Raw genomic sequence first — 20,088 nt, forward strand, 5'->3', positions numbered from 1 at the left:
TTCAGAAAGTCCTGAGTAAGCTGGGTCAACGCAGCTCAGCTCAGGTCACAAACTCGGTTAATGTGCTCAAGCCCTCAACTACTGAATTATCAGGAAACGAGGTTTCGATTTCGATTCTCTTCATATCAGCTTGTGTTTGGGTGACTGTTACTTTGCATTTCTAACACTGGCTGCTGCAAGGAGACTGGAGCAGTAGGAGGCTCAGCGAAGGAGCCAAGTCGGCCGAGGATTGTCCTGCCACAGAGGCAACGACCGGGTGAGTTACTGCGCGTGCTCGGCTTGCGGTGTGCGAGGGAGGTGGTGGGCGAGCAGGGACTAGCAGGGGACCTCACAGGTGACTCCGGTGGTCCTGGGCAGAGCGCCGCCTGGCGTCCCGACGGTACATGCGCTGCTTCTCTCGCATCTTTAACCCCTGCCTTGCGAGGTTGAGAAATGAGCAAGTCCCATCCTTGGTGATCAGAACAGGAAAGGAAGCCCTGTCTGAAACCCAGGAGCCATACCCAGCAGTTCCGCAGCAGCGCTATTGCAGGGCAGCGTCTCCCAGTTTCCTTCCTTGTGTTCTCAAAGCTTTCTTGATAGTAGACATCTGTCCTCAAAGATGTCTCCAAGAGGCTTCGTTTTACCTTATTCTGGTGTACATATGAATTCCGCCTCTATTGTCCCTTCTTCCTTTTCTATTTATTTTATTCTAAGAAGTGTGTGTGTGTGTGTGTGTGTGTGTGTGTGTGTGTGTGTGTGTAATTTGCACCCATTCTGATTGCTCCTTGATAACAGCCATCTAAGGCAACTCCCAGCCAGCCTATGGGCAGTAAACTTCACACACTGAATGAGACTTTAGACTCTTTTCAGTGCCAGGAAACCCTTCCTACCCACTTGGCAACTTTCTCACGTTCATTTTGCCTCACTTGCTGCAAAACCCGAGTGTCCTCAGGCTCAGAATCAGGATTTTTGCTTTCCTCGTTTTATTCTTTAAAAAAAAAAAAAAAAAAAAAAAAAAATCCAGTCAGTGCTTTTCATAGCTCCGATTAAGAATCGTAAGATAATGCATGTGAATGCTGCAATAGGCTTTGAAAGGTTAAACTCATTTTACCCCCTCTTAGAAAAATACAGAAATTGACATATGTGTTGCACAAACAAAAGTTGAGATGTGCCTGCCTTAAAGAATAACAAGAGGTGACCTCAGGGATCACATATTTCAACAAGGGACTGTTGTGGCTTCCAGGGTGCTGTGGCATCTGAGCCGACCATGGAGGCACCCATTTGTCTGGTGCAAAACTGGAAAAAGCAGCTGACGGTAAATCCGGAGGCCATCAGGGTTCTCGAGAAGATATCGCAGCCTCTGGTGGTGGTGGCCATTGCCGGTTTATATCGTACAGGGAAGTCCTACCTCATGAACCGCCTTGCAGGACAGAAGCAGGGTGAGTGTCCTTCGGGCGTGTGGGGGTCAGTTTCCCCTGGACTGGTGCCAGATGGAGCCGAGCACGCTTTCCTAGGCTCATCTTAAGGAAGGGTGGGGTCCCCCTCATGTGTGAACATTTCTCGTTCTCGTCATAAATTCATTTCTTCTGAATATTGGTAGTTCCCCAACGTCATCAAGAGGTCTATCCCAGCCTTGCTCTCATCCCTCTGATCTGGCCTGACCAGCAGCTGAGCCAAGAGCACCTGTTCTTCCTCCTGTACTTTTGCCCAAACCTGTAGCCCATTTCAAGCGTGATTGTTGTTTCACCCGTCCTACTAACACATAGATGGGCTGAAGGGTATGTCCTGGTGCTTTCATACCGACATCCAAGGTGGCCTATCATCCCTTCTGCGGGGCAGGAGGTTGCTTTGTTGTTTTTGCTTTGTTGTTGTTGTTTTACTTCCTGTCAAGCCATTTTTAAAACTTTATTAAGTTATTTTGCAATATTGTGTTACATATGCCATTTTCACGCATGGATATACTATGTGGAGCAGTTCTTCCTCCATCATAGCTCCTGGTCCCCTTTCTCCCCTCTCTTTCCCACTTTCCCTTTCAGTCTTCAGTTGCATTTCTACTTTCACCCTTATGCATATGGTTTGATGTATATATTTAAATAACGACCCGCAAATGAGAGGGGAAAAAAGATCATTTGTCTTTCTGAGACCAACGTAATAATCATAGCAAAGCTTGTTATGAATTCTTGACAGTGAAATTAAAGCATATGAAATGCATATCCCCATCAACATCCAGATCAAAAAATAAACCCTGACCAACGCCAGGAACCGAAACCATATTCTCTCACACTCTCTGAAGCTCTGCGACACTTCCTTCTTTTCTTTCTTTCTTTCTTTCTTCTTTCTTTCCTTCTTTCTTTCTTTCCCTTGTTTCTTTTTCTGGTTTCTATTTTTTAAAAATTTATTATAACTTATTCAGATTACATCTCAGTTGTTATCCTCCAGCTTGTATCTTCCTGTTCCCACCCTCCCTCCCTCTTCTGCCCTATTCCCTTCCCCTAGACCTCCGACAGGAAAGGACCTCTTCCCTCACCATATGACCACAGCCTATCAGGACTCATCCAGACAGCCTGCTTCCACTTCCTCTGTGTGCAGGGGCCATGTTCATTCTTTATTTTTGTGTAGGAGAGCATATAAGTTTGTGTGTGTACAGTTGTGTGTACTGTGTCCATATCCACAGGCCAGACAAGGGCACTGAGTGTCCTGTAATTGTCACACATATCCATAGTTTGTTTATTTTCACCACTTTATAGCATCCTGTTGCCTGAGGGTACCACATACCATTTACCCATTTGTTGTTGATGAACAACGATCTTTTTCTAGCATTCTACTCATCCCTCAAAAATTGGGAGCATAAGACACATTTCTAATTTTTCTGACTTGTAGACTTCACAGTTGTATGGTATGTAGACCACTGTAAATAACTGTGAGCATCCTGGCACTTTAATTTCCTACTTTGTAAAGTATGGTGTTTTCCCTCACTAAGTTGTCTCTTGGTATTTTTAATGGACCTGTTGGTCACTCTTCTCATGATTCTGCCTCGTCTTTCCACCTTTTAAAATCCTGCAGGCACTCTGGTGCCTCACATTTGACCATGTCCCCTGGATGGCACTCAGAGGAAGGATAGCAGGTTGTCAAGAAGAGACTTGGTACCCTATGAGCATATACAGGGGGAGGAGGTCCCCCTCAGTCACAGTCATAGGGGAGGGGAGTAAGGGGAAATGGGAGGGAGGGAAGAATGGGAGGCTACAAGGGATGGGATAAACATTGAGATGTAACAAGAATAAATTAATAAAAAACAAACAAACAAACAAACAAACAAACAAACAAAATCCTTCAGGCAGCTTTCTTCCTAATGCACTACTTAGGTTTTTTTTTTTTTTTTTTTTTTTTTTGCGTCAGTGATTCAGTGCTGTTTCTGATAGAAACTTGGCTGCAAAATTCTAACAGAAGCAACAGGACACAGAAGGTCCTGGACGCAGATAAAAACACTCCAATTAGAGTCTAAACTAGTCCTATAACACAGCTATTTTGAGGAGTTGCACAGATAAGGTAAGCAGAAGTTACCAAGTCTCTCTTGGGAGAGTCTATTATCTATAGACTGAACTCATCGTCCTTGCTGAAAGAAAAGTGAACCGTTTCCTTGCTGTTTGCTGAGTACTCTCCGAACGCTACCAGCCTTGGTCTCCCCGCCTTTACCTTCTGTTGTTTGTGCTGTTCCCTTCAGGCTTCTCCTTGGGTTCCACAGTGCAGTCTGAAACCAAGGGAATTTGGATGTGGTGTGTGCCCCACCCTACCAGGCCGACCCACACCCTGGTCCTTCTGGATACCGAGGGCCTTGGCGATGTGGAAAAGGTGAGGTAGTGTCGTCTCTAACTTAATGATCTCCTGTTCAAAATTCTCAGAATAACTCATCCCCTCTATGTGGTTTTCTATGACTTTTTTTTTTTTTTTTTTTTTTTTTTGGTAATTTTGGGTCTCTTCCTGGCAGAAATTACAGTGGTGGCTGTACTTATATGTTGACAACTTTATTTGCTATCGAAGAAAGTCATCTTCCAGAAGAAAACATATGGAAACTGATCGCCACAAACTGTGCCTCTGCATTTTATCAGAGTAACAATGAAGGGTTGTACTTAATGGACTAGGGTTTGTGTCTGTAACTGAGATGAACATTGTAAAGGTGTAACTGCCCATTGATTGCTGCCTACTATACTCCAGGCACTTAGGAAATGTTTTAAACACATTGAGTCTCTTTTCTTTTTAGCAGTTGGTTCTGGAAAATAACCCCAGGTCCTTGTGCATGTCCGCATGCCTACCACTCAGCTATGTCCTAACGCTGTCAGTTAACTTAATCACTAAGCAATGAGAGGGTTCAGCGTATTAGATAATGAGGATTGAATGTAGCATTATCTTCATATTTTGTTATTTTTCTCAGATTGAATAGTGGTGTATCTAAAAGAATGAATAAACAACTGGGTAAATGAATGAATGTTAGACTCTTATTCCCTCGCTCTCGGGTGTCTTCCAGGGTGACTCTAGGAATGACTCGTGGATCTTCGCACTGGCCGTGCTTTTGAGCAGCACCTTTGTGTACAACAGCGTGGGCACCATCAACCACCAGGCCCTGGAGCAGCTGCAGTATCCTTCCGGGGACCCAATGCCGCCATGTTTTGATGAGTTTACTACCCATTCATGAGTCCATTGTTGTCTAGTCTAAGTCAGTAAGTCTTGGTTGGATTAGAATAGACACAGGACAAAGGGGACTTTTTTTAATAATTGACTCCACATGAGACCAGGACGGGAAGGTGTGTTGTTTCATGTCCTTAGCTATGATCTCAGATATGTGACTGAATTAACACAGCTAATCCGGGCAAAGTCCAGCCCCAGAGAGGATAGAGTAGAGGACTCCAGTGAGTTCGTGGGTTTCTTTCCAGACTTCATCTGGGCTGTTCGAGATTTTGCTCTGGAGCTGAAGTTAGACGGACGCCCCATCACAGCAGATGAGTATCTGGAGAACGCCCTGAAGCTGATCCCAGGTATCAGAGGGCGAGGGAAGTTTCAGCAGGGAAGTGGCATCAACAACTAAGCCCTTCTTAGCACTTGACATATCTGCTTAAGACTGGATTGAAGCTCTTGTTAGTTCTGATGGCAATTGACAAGTAGCCATAGTTTGGACAATCATTATTACTTGAAAGTATCCAGAGGCTAAGATATAAAGCCATTTTAACACAGAACATGTCATACCAAATAATTTTATAGCCACTAGAATTACAAAAAATAAAATAAAACAAAACCAAAAATATGTGAGGATTACATTTACTGTGACTACTTCCTAAGCCTTATGTATTTTTTACTTATTAATTTATGTGTTCTTCATAGTCTATATTTAAAACAGTAGTTCATCAAATAAATGAGAAAATCTAAAATCACAGGAAAATCTGTGGATCCAATTTCACAAACATTTCTTACTCAGAATGCTTTCCTAGCTCAAATAGTTATTCTTCCCAGTGGATGCACACGTATACAGTGTATAAACTAAGTATCTCTCAGTGGACAGATGTGTGTGTGGGGCCAGATATATGTTTCTACTACTGCAAAATAATTTATTTTTTACCAGAATTTCACCCTCCAGCCTTATGAGATGTGCTATGTTAATATTACAAATGTATTACACAAATTATATTTAGTAGGAAAGATAGGTACCTAGAACCAACATTTGTGTTTATCCACTCAGCTGTTATTTAGACAGGTATTTATTTGAAACAGCTAATCTGTATCACAGAGTCTTTATGCAAAACAATGTCAGGTCCAATCCAATGACTAAGTAGTGAGGTCTCCAAATGCACTGGTTACTTTAAAGCTATTGGCACAGCCAGTTAGATGAAGGAAGACATTGCAACTGCAGCCTGCAAGATATTTTGGAAACATCAGTCACCTTATCTTCCAGCTGTCTCCTCAATGAGTGCTTTTTCCCCCCAGGAAACAATCTCAAAGTCCAAAAGTCCAACATGACCAGAGAATGTATCAGATTTTTCTTTCCAGTACGGAAGTGCTTTGTCTTTGACCGACCTACAAATGACAAAAATTTATTACTCCAAATTGAAAAAGTTCCAGAAAACCAACTGGAATGGAGTTTCCAGGTTGAATCAAAAGAGTTCTGTTCCTACATCTTCACCAATGGAAAGAGCAAGACCCTGAGAGGGGGAATTGTTGTCACAGGAAATCGTGAGTTTCTTTTGTCACAAGCCTGCCTCTATGGCCTAAGGTGTGTGGTGAAGTGGTGATTCTTTTGTGGTCTTGAGAATTTTTGTTTGCTATATAAAGGAATATGGAGAGACAAATGTACATATCACATATACATGTTACATACTTAAACTTTCTGTATATGAGTGTTTATTGAGGTCTAGCAGATATCAGACAACTCATGCCATAAGATGACTGGACAGATATCTACAAGATGACTTCAGGTGCCACAGGAAGAGGTTCATCTCAGTTTGATTATACAGATTATTTATGAGCTAACATTGGTCAAAACACAGCAAGCTAAGAGACCCATGCAATTTGAGAAACAAATTTAAACAAGTCTCACGGGCACTCTGCCAGTGTAACTGTGCTTTGCCCATGAGTCCATACTTGGCTCCATGTTCTATAGTCTTCAAATTTCTGATTTTTTTTTTCTGATGAGACTTGAATTTTCATTTGGAATTTGGTCTCACCAAATATGACATTTACTTTCTCTTTCTAACAAAGTTTTATATGGTAGAATGGTCCCCTACCCCAAAGAAAACTTGAAACATCTTGGTTATAATCACTGATTATTTTTTAATGTACTGAATGTGAGAACTCCAAAGGAAAGAAGTTGATCTTATTAAATAGATACTGATTCCAAGAGGGCATGAGGAGAGAACAGAAGATTTTGAAGAAGTAAGAGGAGAAGAAAATTTCAAGATGAATAGAACTTTTGTTGCTTTGGATAATGCAAGATCCAAAGCTTATAAAAAAATAATTAGTGAGAACTTCCTGTTTCTTAACAATGTTTTTCTCAGGTCTGGGGATTCTGGTTCAGACCTACGTAGATGCCATCAACAGTGGAACTGTGCCTTGTTTGGAGAATGCAGTAATGACCCTGGCCCAGCTTGAGAACTCAGCTGCTGTGCAGAAGGCAGCTGATCACTACAGCAAACAGATAGCCCAGCGAGTGAGGCTCCCCACAGACACGCTCCAGGAGCTGTTGGATGTTCATGCAGGCTGTGAGAAGGAAGCCATTTCTCTTTTCATGGAGCACTCCTTCAAGGATGATGAGCAGGTGTTCCAGAGAATGCTGGTGGTGAGACATCTCAGTGTTTCTCTCTCCTGATCCATGCACTTATGATATGACTCTTAGATTCCATATTCCTTATCTTGCAGTCTGTATCTCTCTCATTATAATTTTTGTAGATAAGTTGACTCACTGGCTAGAGTTTGTCCTTTCTCAAAACAATCACATTTCATTGTTTTTCTTACTATGAAACAAGATATTATGTGCTTAGTACCTTGAAGCAATATGCATTTTATAAGTCAAATTTTTACAACAGAGGTGAGGTAAGGGTGTGTGAGTTTCTGCTCTGTGCACTACAAACAGAAATGTTGTGTCAGATGGACTTAGTTCTGATCTGTAGGCTTGGGGAAAGCCCTCAACACTTACCAGCAAACAAGGAAGCACTGAGCCTTTTCTTATTTCTACATGTTCTGATTTCTCTTTCTGCCACAGCCAGACAAAAATTAAGTACTAAAGGGTTTGGGAGGATTACTACTTATCATGTTCATTAGCCCAGGGTGATAAAAGCATTGACACTAAGAAATAACTCTCAGGAGAGGACCATGACCCACCAGACCAAAGGCACCTGCCCTTTAGTTGCTGGTCTTCTGTTTATCTGAGTTTGAACTCTGGCAGAAATCTCTTAGTTCATATTGAGGAAATTAATCAAGATTATCACTTATGAGCACACATAAAGAAACAAAACTTATCTAGTCTAGTATCCTGACTCTCAACAATTATTGAGAGAATTCATGAGGTTTCAATGCTTGCATAAGAGTACACTTACCTGTGGAGAATTGGTTTGTCAGCCACACCGACCTCCATTCTCAGAGGAAATGTCACTTCTAACCAAAACCAAAAACTAGCTTTGTGTTGTTCATTTCTGAAATCTATGTCTCAGAATAAACCATAAACATATGTCTTCCAACTCGACTTCACAGGTGTCGGATAGGAGCCCAAGGAAGGGAAAAGACTTACTGACGTCACTAAGATTTTACCAGACTAAAGCAAGTTTCCCTGTCCTCCTGGTCCTCATTCTGTCCCAGTCCACTCTGGAGCTGTCACATGGCATCATCCAGGACAATCACAGTGGCACCTTCCTTCTAACAACCGATGTGTTGTGTCTTCTCCTACCCACTCTGCAGGCCACCCTAGAGGAAAGGAAGGAAGCACTCATGCAACAGAATGAAGCAGCATCTCTCAGCCACTGCCAGGCTGAGCTGGAGAGGCTTTCAGAGCCCCTGAGGGAGAGCATCTCATGTGGAGCTTTCTCTGTTCCTGGGGGGCACAGCCTCTACTTAGAAGCCAGGAAGATGGTTGAGCAGGACTATGAGCGAGTGCCCAGGAAGGGAGTGATGGTGAGCAATGACAGAAGCAATGGCTTGAGAGTTCAGCGGGAGTGGTCACAACTGGGTACTGGTTGGACTAATCAAGGTGATGATGGGTTCATGGGCAGCAGACACAGGGCACTCAGTTCTGGCACGAGGGTTCATTTAACTGACTTGGCTGGATTACCAGTTTAGTTCTCAAGATATATAAACTAAGTACAGACTTTCTCATGCTTGGATGACCTACCATGTTGACTATGTGACCACATCGCCACACTGGAAGATGTGGCAGGTCAGTCATTAGAATCTCAGAATTCCATTTTGTTTTTGTTTTTTTCCAGAATTCTGTTTTCTGAGGAATCTTTATGGTGTTGTGAATAATGACTGTAACCAGTTTCAATTCCACCAAGAGAGCTACAAAGTTTCTTTTGTTTTCCACGAATACAACTCAAACTTTTGAGTTTTGGAAACTAGCATAGTCACAAGAGTGACATGACACCTCATTGTGGTTTTAATTTATTATTTCACAAAGGACCAGTAATGCTGAGTGCAAATACTGTTCATCAGACATTTGAATTTCTTGTTTTGAAAAATATCTTTTCAGGGCAGTTACATGTTTTTTAAGCATGCTAGTTTCCCCTATTGTGTTGTGTAAATTCTTCATTTTCTTCATATAAGCTGACAGCTAATCATTTTCTCTCTTTTCATATGGCCCCTTTTGTTTCATCAATTACTTCCTTCACCGTACAGAAAGTACACGGTTGGCTGTAGTCTCACTTACCTATTTCTCTTTGCTCTTGTTGGGAAATCTAAAACACCATCACAAAGCCACTAGCACATGGCTTTTCTCCTAACTTTTGTTTTAAGAGGTTGAAAGTTATAGGTCTTAGGTTTAATCCTTTTAGTTTGCTATGTAGAAAGTGCAACACAAGGATATAATTTTATTATGTCTTGGCTATCAGTTCTCTTTTATTGGTATATATGTCCATTGTATTCCAGTAACATGCTGTTTAGAATACTAACTAATTAAACTATATTATTTTATCTACCTAATTCTATAAATATCATCTATCTAATCTATCTATCATCTATTTCTATCATCTGTTATCTATTCCATATCAGTATAAAGAACCACTATTCTGCATTAAAAATGTTGTCAATTATGAAACTATGAATGAATCTGGAAGACACTATGATCACAGAAACAAGCAAAACATCTTGTGTATCGTGACTCTCATTCATTGGTACCACTGAGAAAGAGAGAGCAACAAACCAACACAAGCTAATATTAGCTCCTATTACTGTTGTACTGCCTTGAAGAGATACTATGACCAAGGAAGTTCTTATAAAATAAAGCACTTAACTGGGCACTTGCTTACATTTTAGAGGGTTAGTCCATAATTATCATGGTGGGACGCAGACGGGCATGACACTGGAGCAGTAGCTGAAAGCTTTACCTCATATGCACAAGGACCAGGCAGAGAAAGAGACTGAGACTGGTGGGGACTTTCAAACTCTCAATGCCCACCCACAGTGACACATTATGTCCAACAAGGCCATACCACTTAATCCTTCCCCAAAATTCCATATGAGCCTATGGGGCCCATGCTCCTTTAAAGCATCACATTAACATAGAGTGCAATGGGGATTACTGTGGTGAGAATAAAGAGAAAAGGGAGATATTATTCAAGAGGTATGAATATACAGTTATAAGACATACTGGTTTTGAAAGGCAAATGGTGACTTTAAATAGAATAATACACTATATACCTGAAAGCTGGAAAAGAGTGGACTTCAAGCATGATTGCAAACAAAGGTTATTACTGGAGGCAAATGATACATACATTTCTTGAATTATATTAATTACTTAACAATAGATAATGGATCAAAACATGTTGTGTGTCTTAAACAGGTATACTTTTCATTTGTTACTAATACCACAATAAAGCTGGGTAAAAGCTGGGATGTTATCTAGAGACATCAATATAGACCATCTGAGAAATAAAATGACATATCTGTACATGTTATCTTAGCTATAAAGTCTGGGACACACATGTAGGTAGGAGATAAAATATATTGAAACATGGTAAACAACGAAGGCTATGTGTCTGAGGAACTGCACGTAACTGTGGCTGGAGCTGTCACCAGGGGCAGTGATAGGCGGTACCTCTGGGAAGGGTAGCTGTGAAGCTAGCAAGGAGGCTGAGGCAGAGGGTTTTTGTATCTAGGAAGAGTGTAGAATATTTGTCATGGCTGTGGAATTAAAGGAACATCGTGGGCCAGGATTCAAACAGTCAGATGATTTATTCGTCAAAAAAAAATGCCTCAGGAGAAGACAAAATCTTTACTTCCTATATTACATAGTCTCTTCTTGGTTCACAGGCAAAAGAGGCTCTCAAGAGTTTCCTACATTCTCAGGCTACTGTGGAGAACTCCATCCTGCAGTCAGACAAAGCCCTTACAGATGGAGAGAGGGCCATAGCAGGTAGGGTAGAGGGCTCAGCTGCTGGAGGGGTGGGTACGTTCTGCAAAACCTTCTGACTGATGAATAGGCAGGTCTTTCTGGAGTAAGGAGCTTTCTCCTGTTGGGGGTCATGACCACTCCTAGATGTGGAAACAATAAGGGGTGTTGGTGGTGTGTTGTACGCCCAGTAAAACAGAGCCTTTCCATCATGTTAGGAACCATTATGCTGCCAGCCTGGCTAATGGGAGTACGCAGAGGTTTCTCTATGAGCCTTCTCTTCATTCTGACTGTGATTGCTTCCCTCTCTCAAACATCTGTGGAACAGCTGAGCGGACAAAGAAGGAAGTGGCTGAGAAGGAACGAGAGCTGCTGAGACAGAAACAGAAGGAGCAAGAGCAAGTGATGGAGGCTCAGAAGAGAAGCTTCCAAGAAAACATTGATAAACTTCAGGAGAAGATGGAGACAGAAAGGAAGATGCTGATGAGGGAGCAGGAGAGGATGCTGGAACACAAGTTGAAGGTGAGTGTGAAGTAGGCTTGGCAGTGCCAGGCAATGGTGCTGTGACTTCCCAGGAAAGGGAGTGTTAATTGCAAGCCTGTGATGTCAACTGTGAAAGTTTCATCAAAATTCACCTGGGTCTTACTGAAGCCTTCACGCATACCAGATCCCAGAATCTGGCTAGGGTTAGACTTTAGACTATATGCATAGTGTTCCCCAGGCTTCTGAGCTGCAGCTTGTTAAGTTTCTAGCAAGGTCTTCTTGTGCTATAGTTGACCCTTCCCACTAGTCTTTAGGATTCTAGGATTTAACCTTCCAAGAGAAATGAGGTGGGCTCACCTAGTGAGAATGTATCAGATTTGGTCCAGTATAAAACAGAGAAAGATGTGGCTGGGAAATGGCTCAGTCAGTAAAGCTCTCATTGAGCAAATTCAGATCTTCAGAACTCACATAAAAAACATGTAAGATTTTTACATGTGCCAGTGACCCTGACACTCTTGGGGTAGAGACAGAAGGAACCCTGGGGCTTTCTTTTTTGTTATTATAATTTATTCAGATTACATCTAGATTGTTACTCCCTCATTTGTATCTTCCTATTGCCCCTACCCCCTTTTCCTCTATTCCCCTCCCCTAGACCTGTGACAGAAGGGACCTCCTTCCCTACCATATGACCACAGACTATCAGATCTTATCCAGATAGCCTGCTTCCCCTTCCTCTGTATGCCACCTGGCCTCTCCACCAAGAGAAAGTGATCAAATTTGGGCCACCAAGTTCATGTCAGAGGCATCCCTAGTCTCCCCACAACCCGTAGAGAATGAGCTGCCCATTGGTTATATCTGAACAGGAGGTCTAGGTTCACTGCATGTATTGTCCTTAGTTGGTGCATCAGATCATGCAGGACACGCACACACCCATGCCCGTCCAGATCCACCAGTCTTGATGGTCTTCTTGTGGGGTGCCTGGACCCTCTGGGTCTTTCCATCCACCCATTCTTCATACCACTCTCATCTGGAGTCCAGCAGCGATTCCCAGCATCTGTCCTGATTCCCTGCTGGTGGAATCTCTCGGAGGACATCTATGCTGGGTTAATATCCACTTACAAGTGAGGATATAGCATGTGTGTCTTCCTGGCTCTGGGTTACCTTACTCAGAATGATCATTTCTAGTTCCATCCATTTGCCTGCAAATTTTAGGATTCCCTTTTTTTTAATAGCTGAAAAATAGTCCATTGTGTAAATGTACCACAGTTTCTTTATCCATTCTTCAGTTGAGGGACAGCTAGGTTGTTTCCAGATTCTACCTATTACAAATAGGGCTGCTATAAACATAGTTGAGCAACTGTCCTTGTGTGGTGGAGCATCTTTTGAGTATATGCCCAGGGATGATATGGCTGGGTCTTGAGGTAGCACTATTCCCAATTTTCTGAGAAAGCACTAGATTGATTTCCAAAGTGGTTGTATAAGTTTGCACTCCCACCAGCAATGGAGAAGTGTTTCCCTTTCTCCACATCGTTGCCAACATATGCTGTTACTTGAGTTTTTGATTTTGGCCATTCTGATGGGTATAAGATGAAATTTGAAAGTGGTTTTGATTTACATTTCCCTGATGACTAAGGATGTTGAGCATTTCTTTAAGTGTTTCTCAGCCATTCGATGTTCTTTCATTGAGAATTCTCTGTTTAGCTTTAAACCCCATTTCTTAATTGGGTTATCTGGTTTGGTAGAGTTGAATTTCTTCAGTTCTTTATATATTTTAGATATTAGCCCTTTGCCAGATGTAGCATTGGTGAAGATCTTCTCCCAGTCTGTAATTTGTCGTTTTGTTCTGTTGACAGTGTCCTTTGCTTTACAGAAGTTTTTCAGTTTCAATGGGGTCCATTTATTAATTGTTGATCTTAGAGCCTGAGTTGTCGGTGTTCTGTTCATGAAGTTGTCTCCTGTGCCAATGAGTTCTAGGTTCTTCCCCATTTTTTCTTCTAACAGATTTAGTGTGTCTGGTTTTATGTTGAGGTCTTTAATCCACTTGGACTTTAGTTTCTTACAGGGAGATAAATATGCATCTATTTGCATTTTTTTACATGTAGACATCCAGTTGGACCAGCACCACTTGTTGAAGATGCTACCTTTTTTCCATTGTATGGATTTGGCTTCTTTGTCAAAACTTAAGTGTCCATAGGTGTGTGGATTTATTTCTCGGTCTTTGAATAGATTCCATTGATCATCCAGCCTATTTCTATGCCTGTACCATGCTGTTTTAATTACTGTTGCTCTATAGTACAACTTGAGATTAGGGATGGAGATTCCTCCAGAGGATCTTTTATTGCACAGGATTATTTTAGCTATTCTATTTTTTTTTCATATGATGTTGAGAATTTATCTTTTAAGGTCTTTAAAAATTGTTTAGGTATTTTGACAGGGATTGCATTTGAATCTGTAGATTGCTTTTGGTAAGATGGCCATTTTTATTATGTTGATTCTCCCGATACATGTACATGGAAGATCTTTCCATTTTCTGATATCTTCTTCCATTTCCTTCTTCAGAGACTTGAGGTATTCATTATACAAGTCTTTCACTTACTTGGTTAGAGTCACACCAAGATACTTTATATTATTTGTGGCTATTGTGAAGGATGTAGTTTCCCTAATTTCTTTTTCAGGCAATTTGGCATTTGTATACAGGTGGGCTACTGACTTTCTTGAGTTGATTTTGTATCCAGTCACTTTGCTGAAAGTGTTTATCTACTGCAGGAGTTTTCTGGTGAAATTTTGGGGATCACTTATATTATCACACCATCTGCAAATAGCAATATGTCCTCCTTTCTGATGTGGATCCTCCTGATCTCCTTTTGTTGTCTTATTGCTCTAGCTAGGACTTCTAGTACTATATTGAAGATATATGGAGAGAGTAGACAGCCTTGTCTAGTCCCTGATTTTAGTGCAATTTAATTGAGTTTCTCTCTACTTAATTTGATGTTTTATATTGGCTTGCTGTATATATCCTTAATTATGGTTAGGAATATGACTTGTATACTTGAACTCTCCAAGACTTTAAACATGAATAGGTATTGGCTTTTGTCAAAAAAAATTTTTGGCATCTAAGGAGATGATTATGTGTTTTATCTTTTCAGTTTGATTATATGATGAATTACATTTATGAATTTCTATATATTAAATCACCCTTGCATGCCTGGAATGGAGCATATTTGGTCATAGTGAACGATATCTTTGATGTGTTCTTGGATTCAGTTTGTGAGTATTTTATTTAGTATTTTTGCATCAATGTTCATAAGAGAAATTGGTCTGAATTTTTCTTTCCTTGTTGGGTCTTTGTGAGGTTTAGATATCCAGGTGACTGTGGCCTCATAGAATGAGTTTGGTAATGTTCCATCCATTTCTATTTTGTGGAGTAGTTTGAAGAGTGTTGGTATTAGCTTTTCTCTGAAGGTCTGGTAGAATTCTGTGCTAAAACCATCTAGCCCTGGTCTTTTTTTGATTGGCTTACTTTGATGACTACTTCTATTTCTGTAAGAGAAATAGGACTATTGAATTTGTTTACCTGATATTGATTCAACTTTGGCAAGCAGGATATAGCAAGAAAACTGTCCATTTCCTTAGTATTTTCAAATTTTGTGGCATATAGGCTTTTATAGTAAGACCTAATGATTCTTTGGATTTCCTTGGTGTCTGTTGTTACGTCTCCCTTTTCATTTCTGATTTTGTCAATTTGGATAGTGTCTCTCTGCCTTTTAGTTAGTTTGGCTAATGGTTTGTCTACCTTGTTGATTTTCTCAAAGGGCCAGCTCTTGGTCTTGTTGCTTTTCTGAATTGTTCTCTTTGTTTCTAATTTATTGATTTCAGCACCAAATTTGATTATTTCTAGTCATCTACTCCTCTTGGGTGTTTCTACTTCTTTTTTCCTAGGGCTTCCAAATCTGTAATTAAGTTGCTTGTATGAGATGTTTCCAATCTCTTTATGAAGGCACTTAGTGCACTGCTTTCAATGTGTCCCATAAATTTGGATATGTTGTATCTTCATTTTCATTGAATTTTAGGAAGGCCCTAATTTCTTTTTAAATTCATTTTCTGACTCAGTTATTATTGAATAGAGAGTTGTTCAGTTTCCAAGTATGTGTAGGTTTTTTATTCTTTCTCTTGTTAATGAGGTCCAGCTTTAGCCCTTGGTGATCTGAAAGGATACAAAATATTATTTAAATCTTCTTGTATTTTTGAGGCCTGCTTTGTGACTTACTATATGGTTAGTTTTAGAGAAGGTTCCATGAGGTGCTAAGAAGAAGTCATAACCTTTTGTGTTTGGGTGAAAAGTTCTGTAGATATCTGTTAGGTCCAATTGATTCATGACATTTGTTACTGTCATTATTTCTTGGGTTAGCTTCTGTTTTGTTGACCTATTCTCTAGTGAAAGGGGGTGTTGAAGTCTCCCACTATTAATCTGTGGAGACTGATGTGTGGTTTTAAGCTTTATTAATGTTTCTTTTATAAATGTGGGTGTACTAGTATTTGGGGTACAGTTATTCAGAATTGTGATGTCGTACTGGTTGAGTTTTCCTTTGGCAAGCGTGAATAATCCTTCCTCATTTCTTTTGATTAATTTTGGTTGAAAAGTCTACTTTATTAGATATTAGAATGGATACTTGACCTTGCTTCTTGTATCTATTTGCTAGGAAGACCTTTTTCCAGCCTTTTACCCTGAGATAATGTCTACTTGTGGCTGAGATGTATTTCTTGAATGCAGCAGAATATTGAGTCTTATTGTACATCCATTCTCTTAGTCTGTGTCTTTCTATTGGAGAATTGAGACCATTGATGTTGAGAGAGATTAATGACCAGTGACTGTTAGGCCCTTTTATTTTGATGTTAGTTGTGGTAGTGTGTTTGCCTGGTTTTTGTTTTGCTAAAGTGAAGTTATCTATTTCTTTCATTTTCCTGGGTATAGTTACCATCATCTAGCTGAAGTTCATTTTTTCCATTTTCATCTTCATTAGGAAATATTTGAGGTCATTTTGTGTGTGCGCGCGCACATGCGCTTTAGTTTTGTTTGAGTTTTCAGGGCTCATTGTTTTGGGATAACTGAGTTCTGGAGATGCCATATTATTTTGGCTTTTGTTGTTTATAGTCTTATGCTGGCCTTTAGGCATCTTGCTGTTTCTGGCATTGGGTGGTAGTTTCTGGTGTCCTTCACTGGCCATTGAAGGCAGCTCATAGGTGAGTGGCTATAAGTTGAGATCACCTACCTGTGGGGATCAGGAAACTTTCTGTGGATCAGGTGGGTGACCTCGGTTCTCATCCAGGGACTTTCTGTGGATTTGCCAGGTGGGCTAATGTCAGATCCACTTGTGCTCTACACCATGGCATCTCCTCTGGGCTCTAAGACCCAAACAATATCACCTTGTGGCCCATAGTTGTATCTGAAACACAGGGCACGGGTGCTGCTTGCTAGCCGGCTTGTGGCTAACTACACTTTGGAGTCTGTGCCTGAGCCTTTTTGGACCCAGGAACTCACCCTGAATTGACCAGGTGGCCTGAGGTTAAATCCACCTGTGCAGCCTCAGACCCTTGTGCGCTGTAGTGCATAGTTCAGCCTGAGAAAGAATGTCTCTGCAGCATGCTGGCTGGCACGTGGCTAGGCTTTGTTGACTTTGCCAGTACCAGTCTGCACCCTGGAGTCTTCAGTGGATTGGCTTGTTGATGCGAGGTCAGATTCACATGTGCTCTACATTCTGGGTTCTCCCCCTGGCCTAGCAGACCTAGACACTGGTGCTCAGCAGCCCACAGCTCAGTGGGAGAGAGTGCTGGTGCAGTGTGCTAGCCTGCATTTGGCTGGGCTTTGGTAAACTTGCTGTGCCTGCGTGGGCCCTGGGCCCTTTTGTGGATTCATTGGGTGATCTGAGGTCAGATCCACTTGTGCCCCACACCCTAGGTTCTCCCCTGCCCTAGCATACCCACATGCTTGTGCTCTGCAGCCTACTGTACAGTCTGAGACATAGAGTCTGAGGTTTAGAGCACAGATGCAGCTCACAGGCAATTATGCATCCAGACTCTGGAGGCTGGGCACAAGCTCACAGGGATCCAGAGACTCCTCTGTGGACCAGCTAGATGGCTAGAGGACAGAACCACCTGTTCTCCACACAGTGTGGACCCCTCTCACCAGGGCACTCCATCTCTTGTGGTCTGTAGCTCCCAGCCCAGTGCCTCCATTCAGTGCTGCCTATCAGACACACTGTGTGGTCGGCACTGCCATCTTGGATCTCCAAAGCTTCCCCTGGGGCTTTCTAGCCAGCTAGCCTGGTAGGGTCAGCTAGCTATAGAATCAAGGGGGGACTTCATATTTGAAATGAGGCTCCAGAGTTGACATGGTTGTTTAGAGCTCTTATTGTACCACACACACAGAGACACACAGACACAGACACAGACACACACACACACACACACACACACACACACACACTACACATACATGCAAGCAAAATATTCAAACACATAAAATAAAGATAAATATGTCTTATAAAAAATATGGTGGAGGCAATTGAAGAAGATGTATGACATCAACCTTTGGCCTCCACCTACACATGTGTTCACCCATGCAGGCACAAAGAGAGTAATTAATTAAATTCAAAAATACAATAAAATAATGACACAATGTCATACATTGATCTATTTATTCCCATACCTTATTGATTCATCTTATACAATTGAAATAAAATAAACTATCTGTCCCATCCTGGAGTTTAATAATCAGTGTCCTTGATTCTAGGTCCGCACCCCTCTTATTTGTTAAACAATCAAAGAGATACCATCTCATTGACTTGATAGTCAGTTTCAGTTCTCCTGACTTCCTCAATCTGTCTCAGATGACATTTTGTGCTGGAACAAAATTCTTCATTTTCTGCGGAGGTGCTGAGGAATGCCCCCACACATGTATAAAGCATGAGCGTTTCTATTATCCTGAGCAAACATCCTGAAATAGCTAAGACCCTCCTGAGATGGTAAAAAAATAGATAATGTAGTTAAGCTGAACTTGTGAAATACAAAACTCTGCCTACAAATAGTGGTGGATTCTTTTCCTCTACAGGTCCAAAAAGAACTGCTCATTGAAGGATTCAAAGAGAAATCTGACATGTTAAAGAATCAAATAAGTCGACTGAGAGAAGAGATTGAAAGAACTAGAGAGAACCGCTCACTGTTCTCGCATATCCTTGATACAGCTGCCGATGTGTTCATTGCGGTTTTGCCAGGAGCTGGTAAACTATGTGGTGCAGGGCTGAAAGTGCTCAGCTCACTTATTCCATAGTCTGAGAGTTACTGGGAAGGAACTTATAAAAACCAGGCTTCTATTATTTTGATACAATAACTCTGTGCCTTGTTTTTAAAATACGTGTGCTAGTTTGGTATCAGAATTCTCATTATTAGTTACATAATCAGATGTTGCTTCATTGTAATTGAGAGTCAGTGTCAGTTCATTGGCAGTTACATTCTCAAGGTCCAAAATGCAAACCAATGGTTAAAGAATATGAGGTCTGTCATCATACACCCCATGAAATTTCATTGACATAATATATAATAAAGTTTGAAAACAGTCATAATATAGTAAATTTTTTTCTAGAAAAAAATGTAAGTAAATCAGAACGAAACATGGCCAAATGGAGAAACATCGGCAACTGTATCCTAATTGTACGGATAATTTGTTGTGAAGAGCTCTTGTAAAAGGTAGCAAGTAGTTTCCATAGGACAAAGTGTGAGAAGGATGTTTGGTTGATTGATAATAAAAAGCTGTTCAGATTAAAATTATGAAGCATTTGTGTCACTTTTGTTACATGCAGAGAAATCTGATTTGGACAGGATCTGGAACATAAGGGGTTAGTTGAAATGGAGAGAAGCCACTATTTTCTAGGGAAACAATGAGAAACCTGGCCTTGTGGTCCTTGGGCCTATGGAGCTAGTTTGCAGGAGAAACGTGGAGGAGCGTGGAACGTTGGCATAGGAAAGCTCTAGAATGTTGTAGAACTTAGTGCACATTTGGTTTGGGAGACCAGAATGCCAGGAGAAAGACAGTGGTGGCGTAGTCCATGGGGTTTCAGAGGAAAACAAGGATTCCATTTGGGATTTGGATGTTGTGGCTCCATATTCTGGCCACAAATCTGGCTGCACTCTGCCATGGTCCTATATATGTTTGTGATGTGAACTTGAAAATAACTGGTTAATTTCCTTAGCAGAAGAAGTTACAAAGACATTGAAATGGCTGCTGCTGAGTGCTTTCATTAAGATCCACAGTGAGACAGGTTTTTAAAAATAAGGAAAATGTGAAGCTTAGAAAGGAAAGTTGCAAAAGTAAGTTTAAAATTCCTGGAGAGAACAGTAAATCTCCTAATCTTCATTTATTAAAGAGACACTCAGTCTCTTCATTACAATAGCAAAGCCCTGAGAACACAGTCCAACCCATCTCATCAAAGGCACCAACTTATAAAACCACAAATTTATCTGGGAGATAAAAGCCTGTGCTGAGAATATCG

The 20,088-nt window shown here is 41.1% G+C and overlaps 1 protein-coding gene across 2 annotated transcripts in view; it reads left to right on the top strand.

Annotated features, from left to right (window-relative positions):
* Positions 1-19,377, top strand: part of LOC127206633 (guanylate-binding protein 4-like) — a 38,806-nt gene extending 19,429 nt beyond the window's left edge. Inside the window, exons 1-10 of one of the 2 annotated variants that reach the window (XM_051165972.1) lie at positions 1,190-1,418; positions 3,701-3,828; positions 4,502-4,611; positions 4,813-5,009; positions 5,953-6,198; positions 7,020-7,300; positions 8,416-8,628; positions 10,981-11,083; positions 11,388-11,581; positions 18,651-19,377. In XM_051165972.1, the coding sequence (XP_051021929.1) occupies positions 1,247-1,418; positions 3,701-3,828; positions 4,502-4,611; positions 4,813-5,009; positions 5,953-6,198; positions 7,020-7,300; positions 8,416-8,628; positions 10,981-11,083; positions 11,388-11,581; positions 18,651-18,869 (1,863 nt within the window). In that variant the 5' untranslated portion in view covers positions 1,190-1,246 and the 3' untranslated portion in view covers positions 18,870-19,377. Of the gene's footprint in view, positions 1-1,189; positions 1,419-3,700; positions 3,829-4,501; positions 4,612-4,812; positions 5,010-5,952; positions 6,199-7,019; positions 7,301-8,415; positions 8,629-10,980; positions 11,084-11,387; positions 11,582-18,650 lie in introns of those variants that run through there. The other variant, XM_051165970.1, reaches the window with a different exon arrangement.
* The last annotated feature ends 711 nt before the right edge of the window (positions 19,378-20,088 follow it).

Source organism: Acomys russatus, chromosome 23, assembly GCF_903995435.1.
Source record: "Acomys russatus chromosome 23, mAcoRus1.1, whole genome shotgun sequence".
NCBI classification, from domain to species: domain Eukaryota; kingdom Metazoa; phylum Chordata; class Mammalia; order Rodentia; family Muridae; genus Acomys; species Acomys russatus.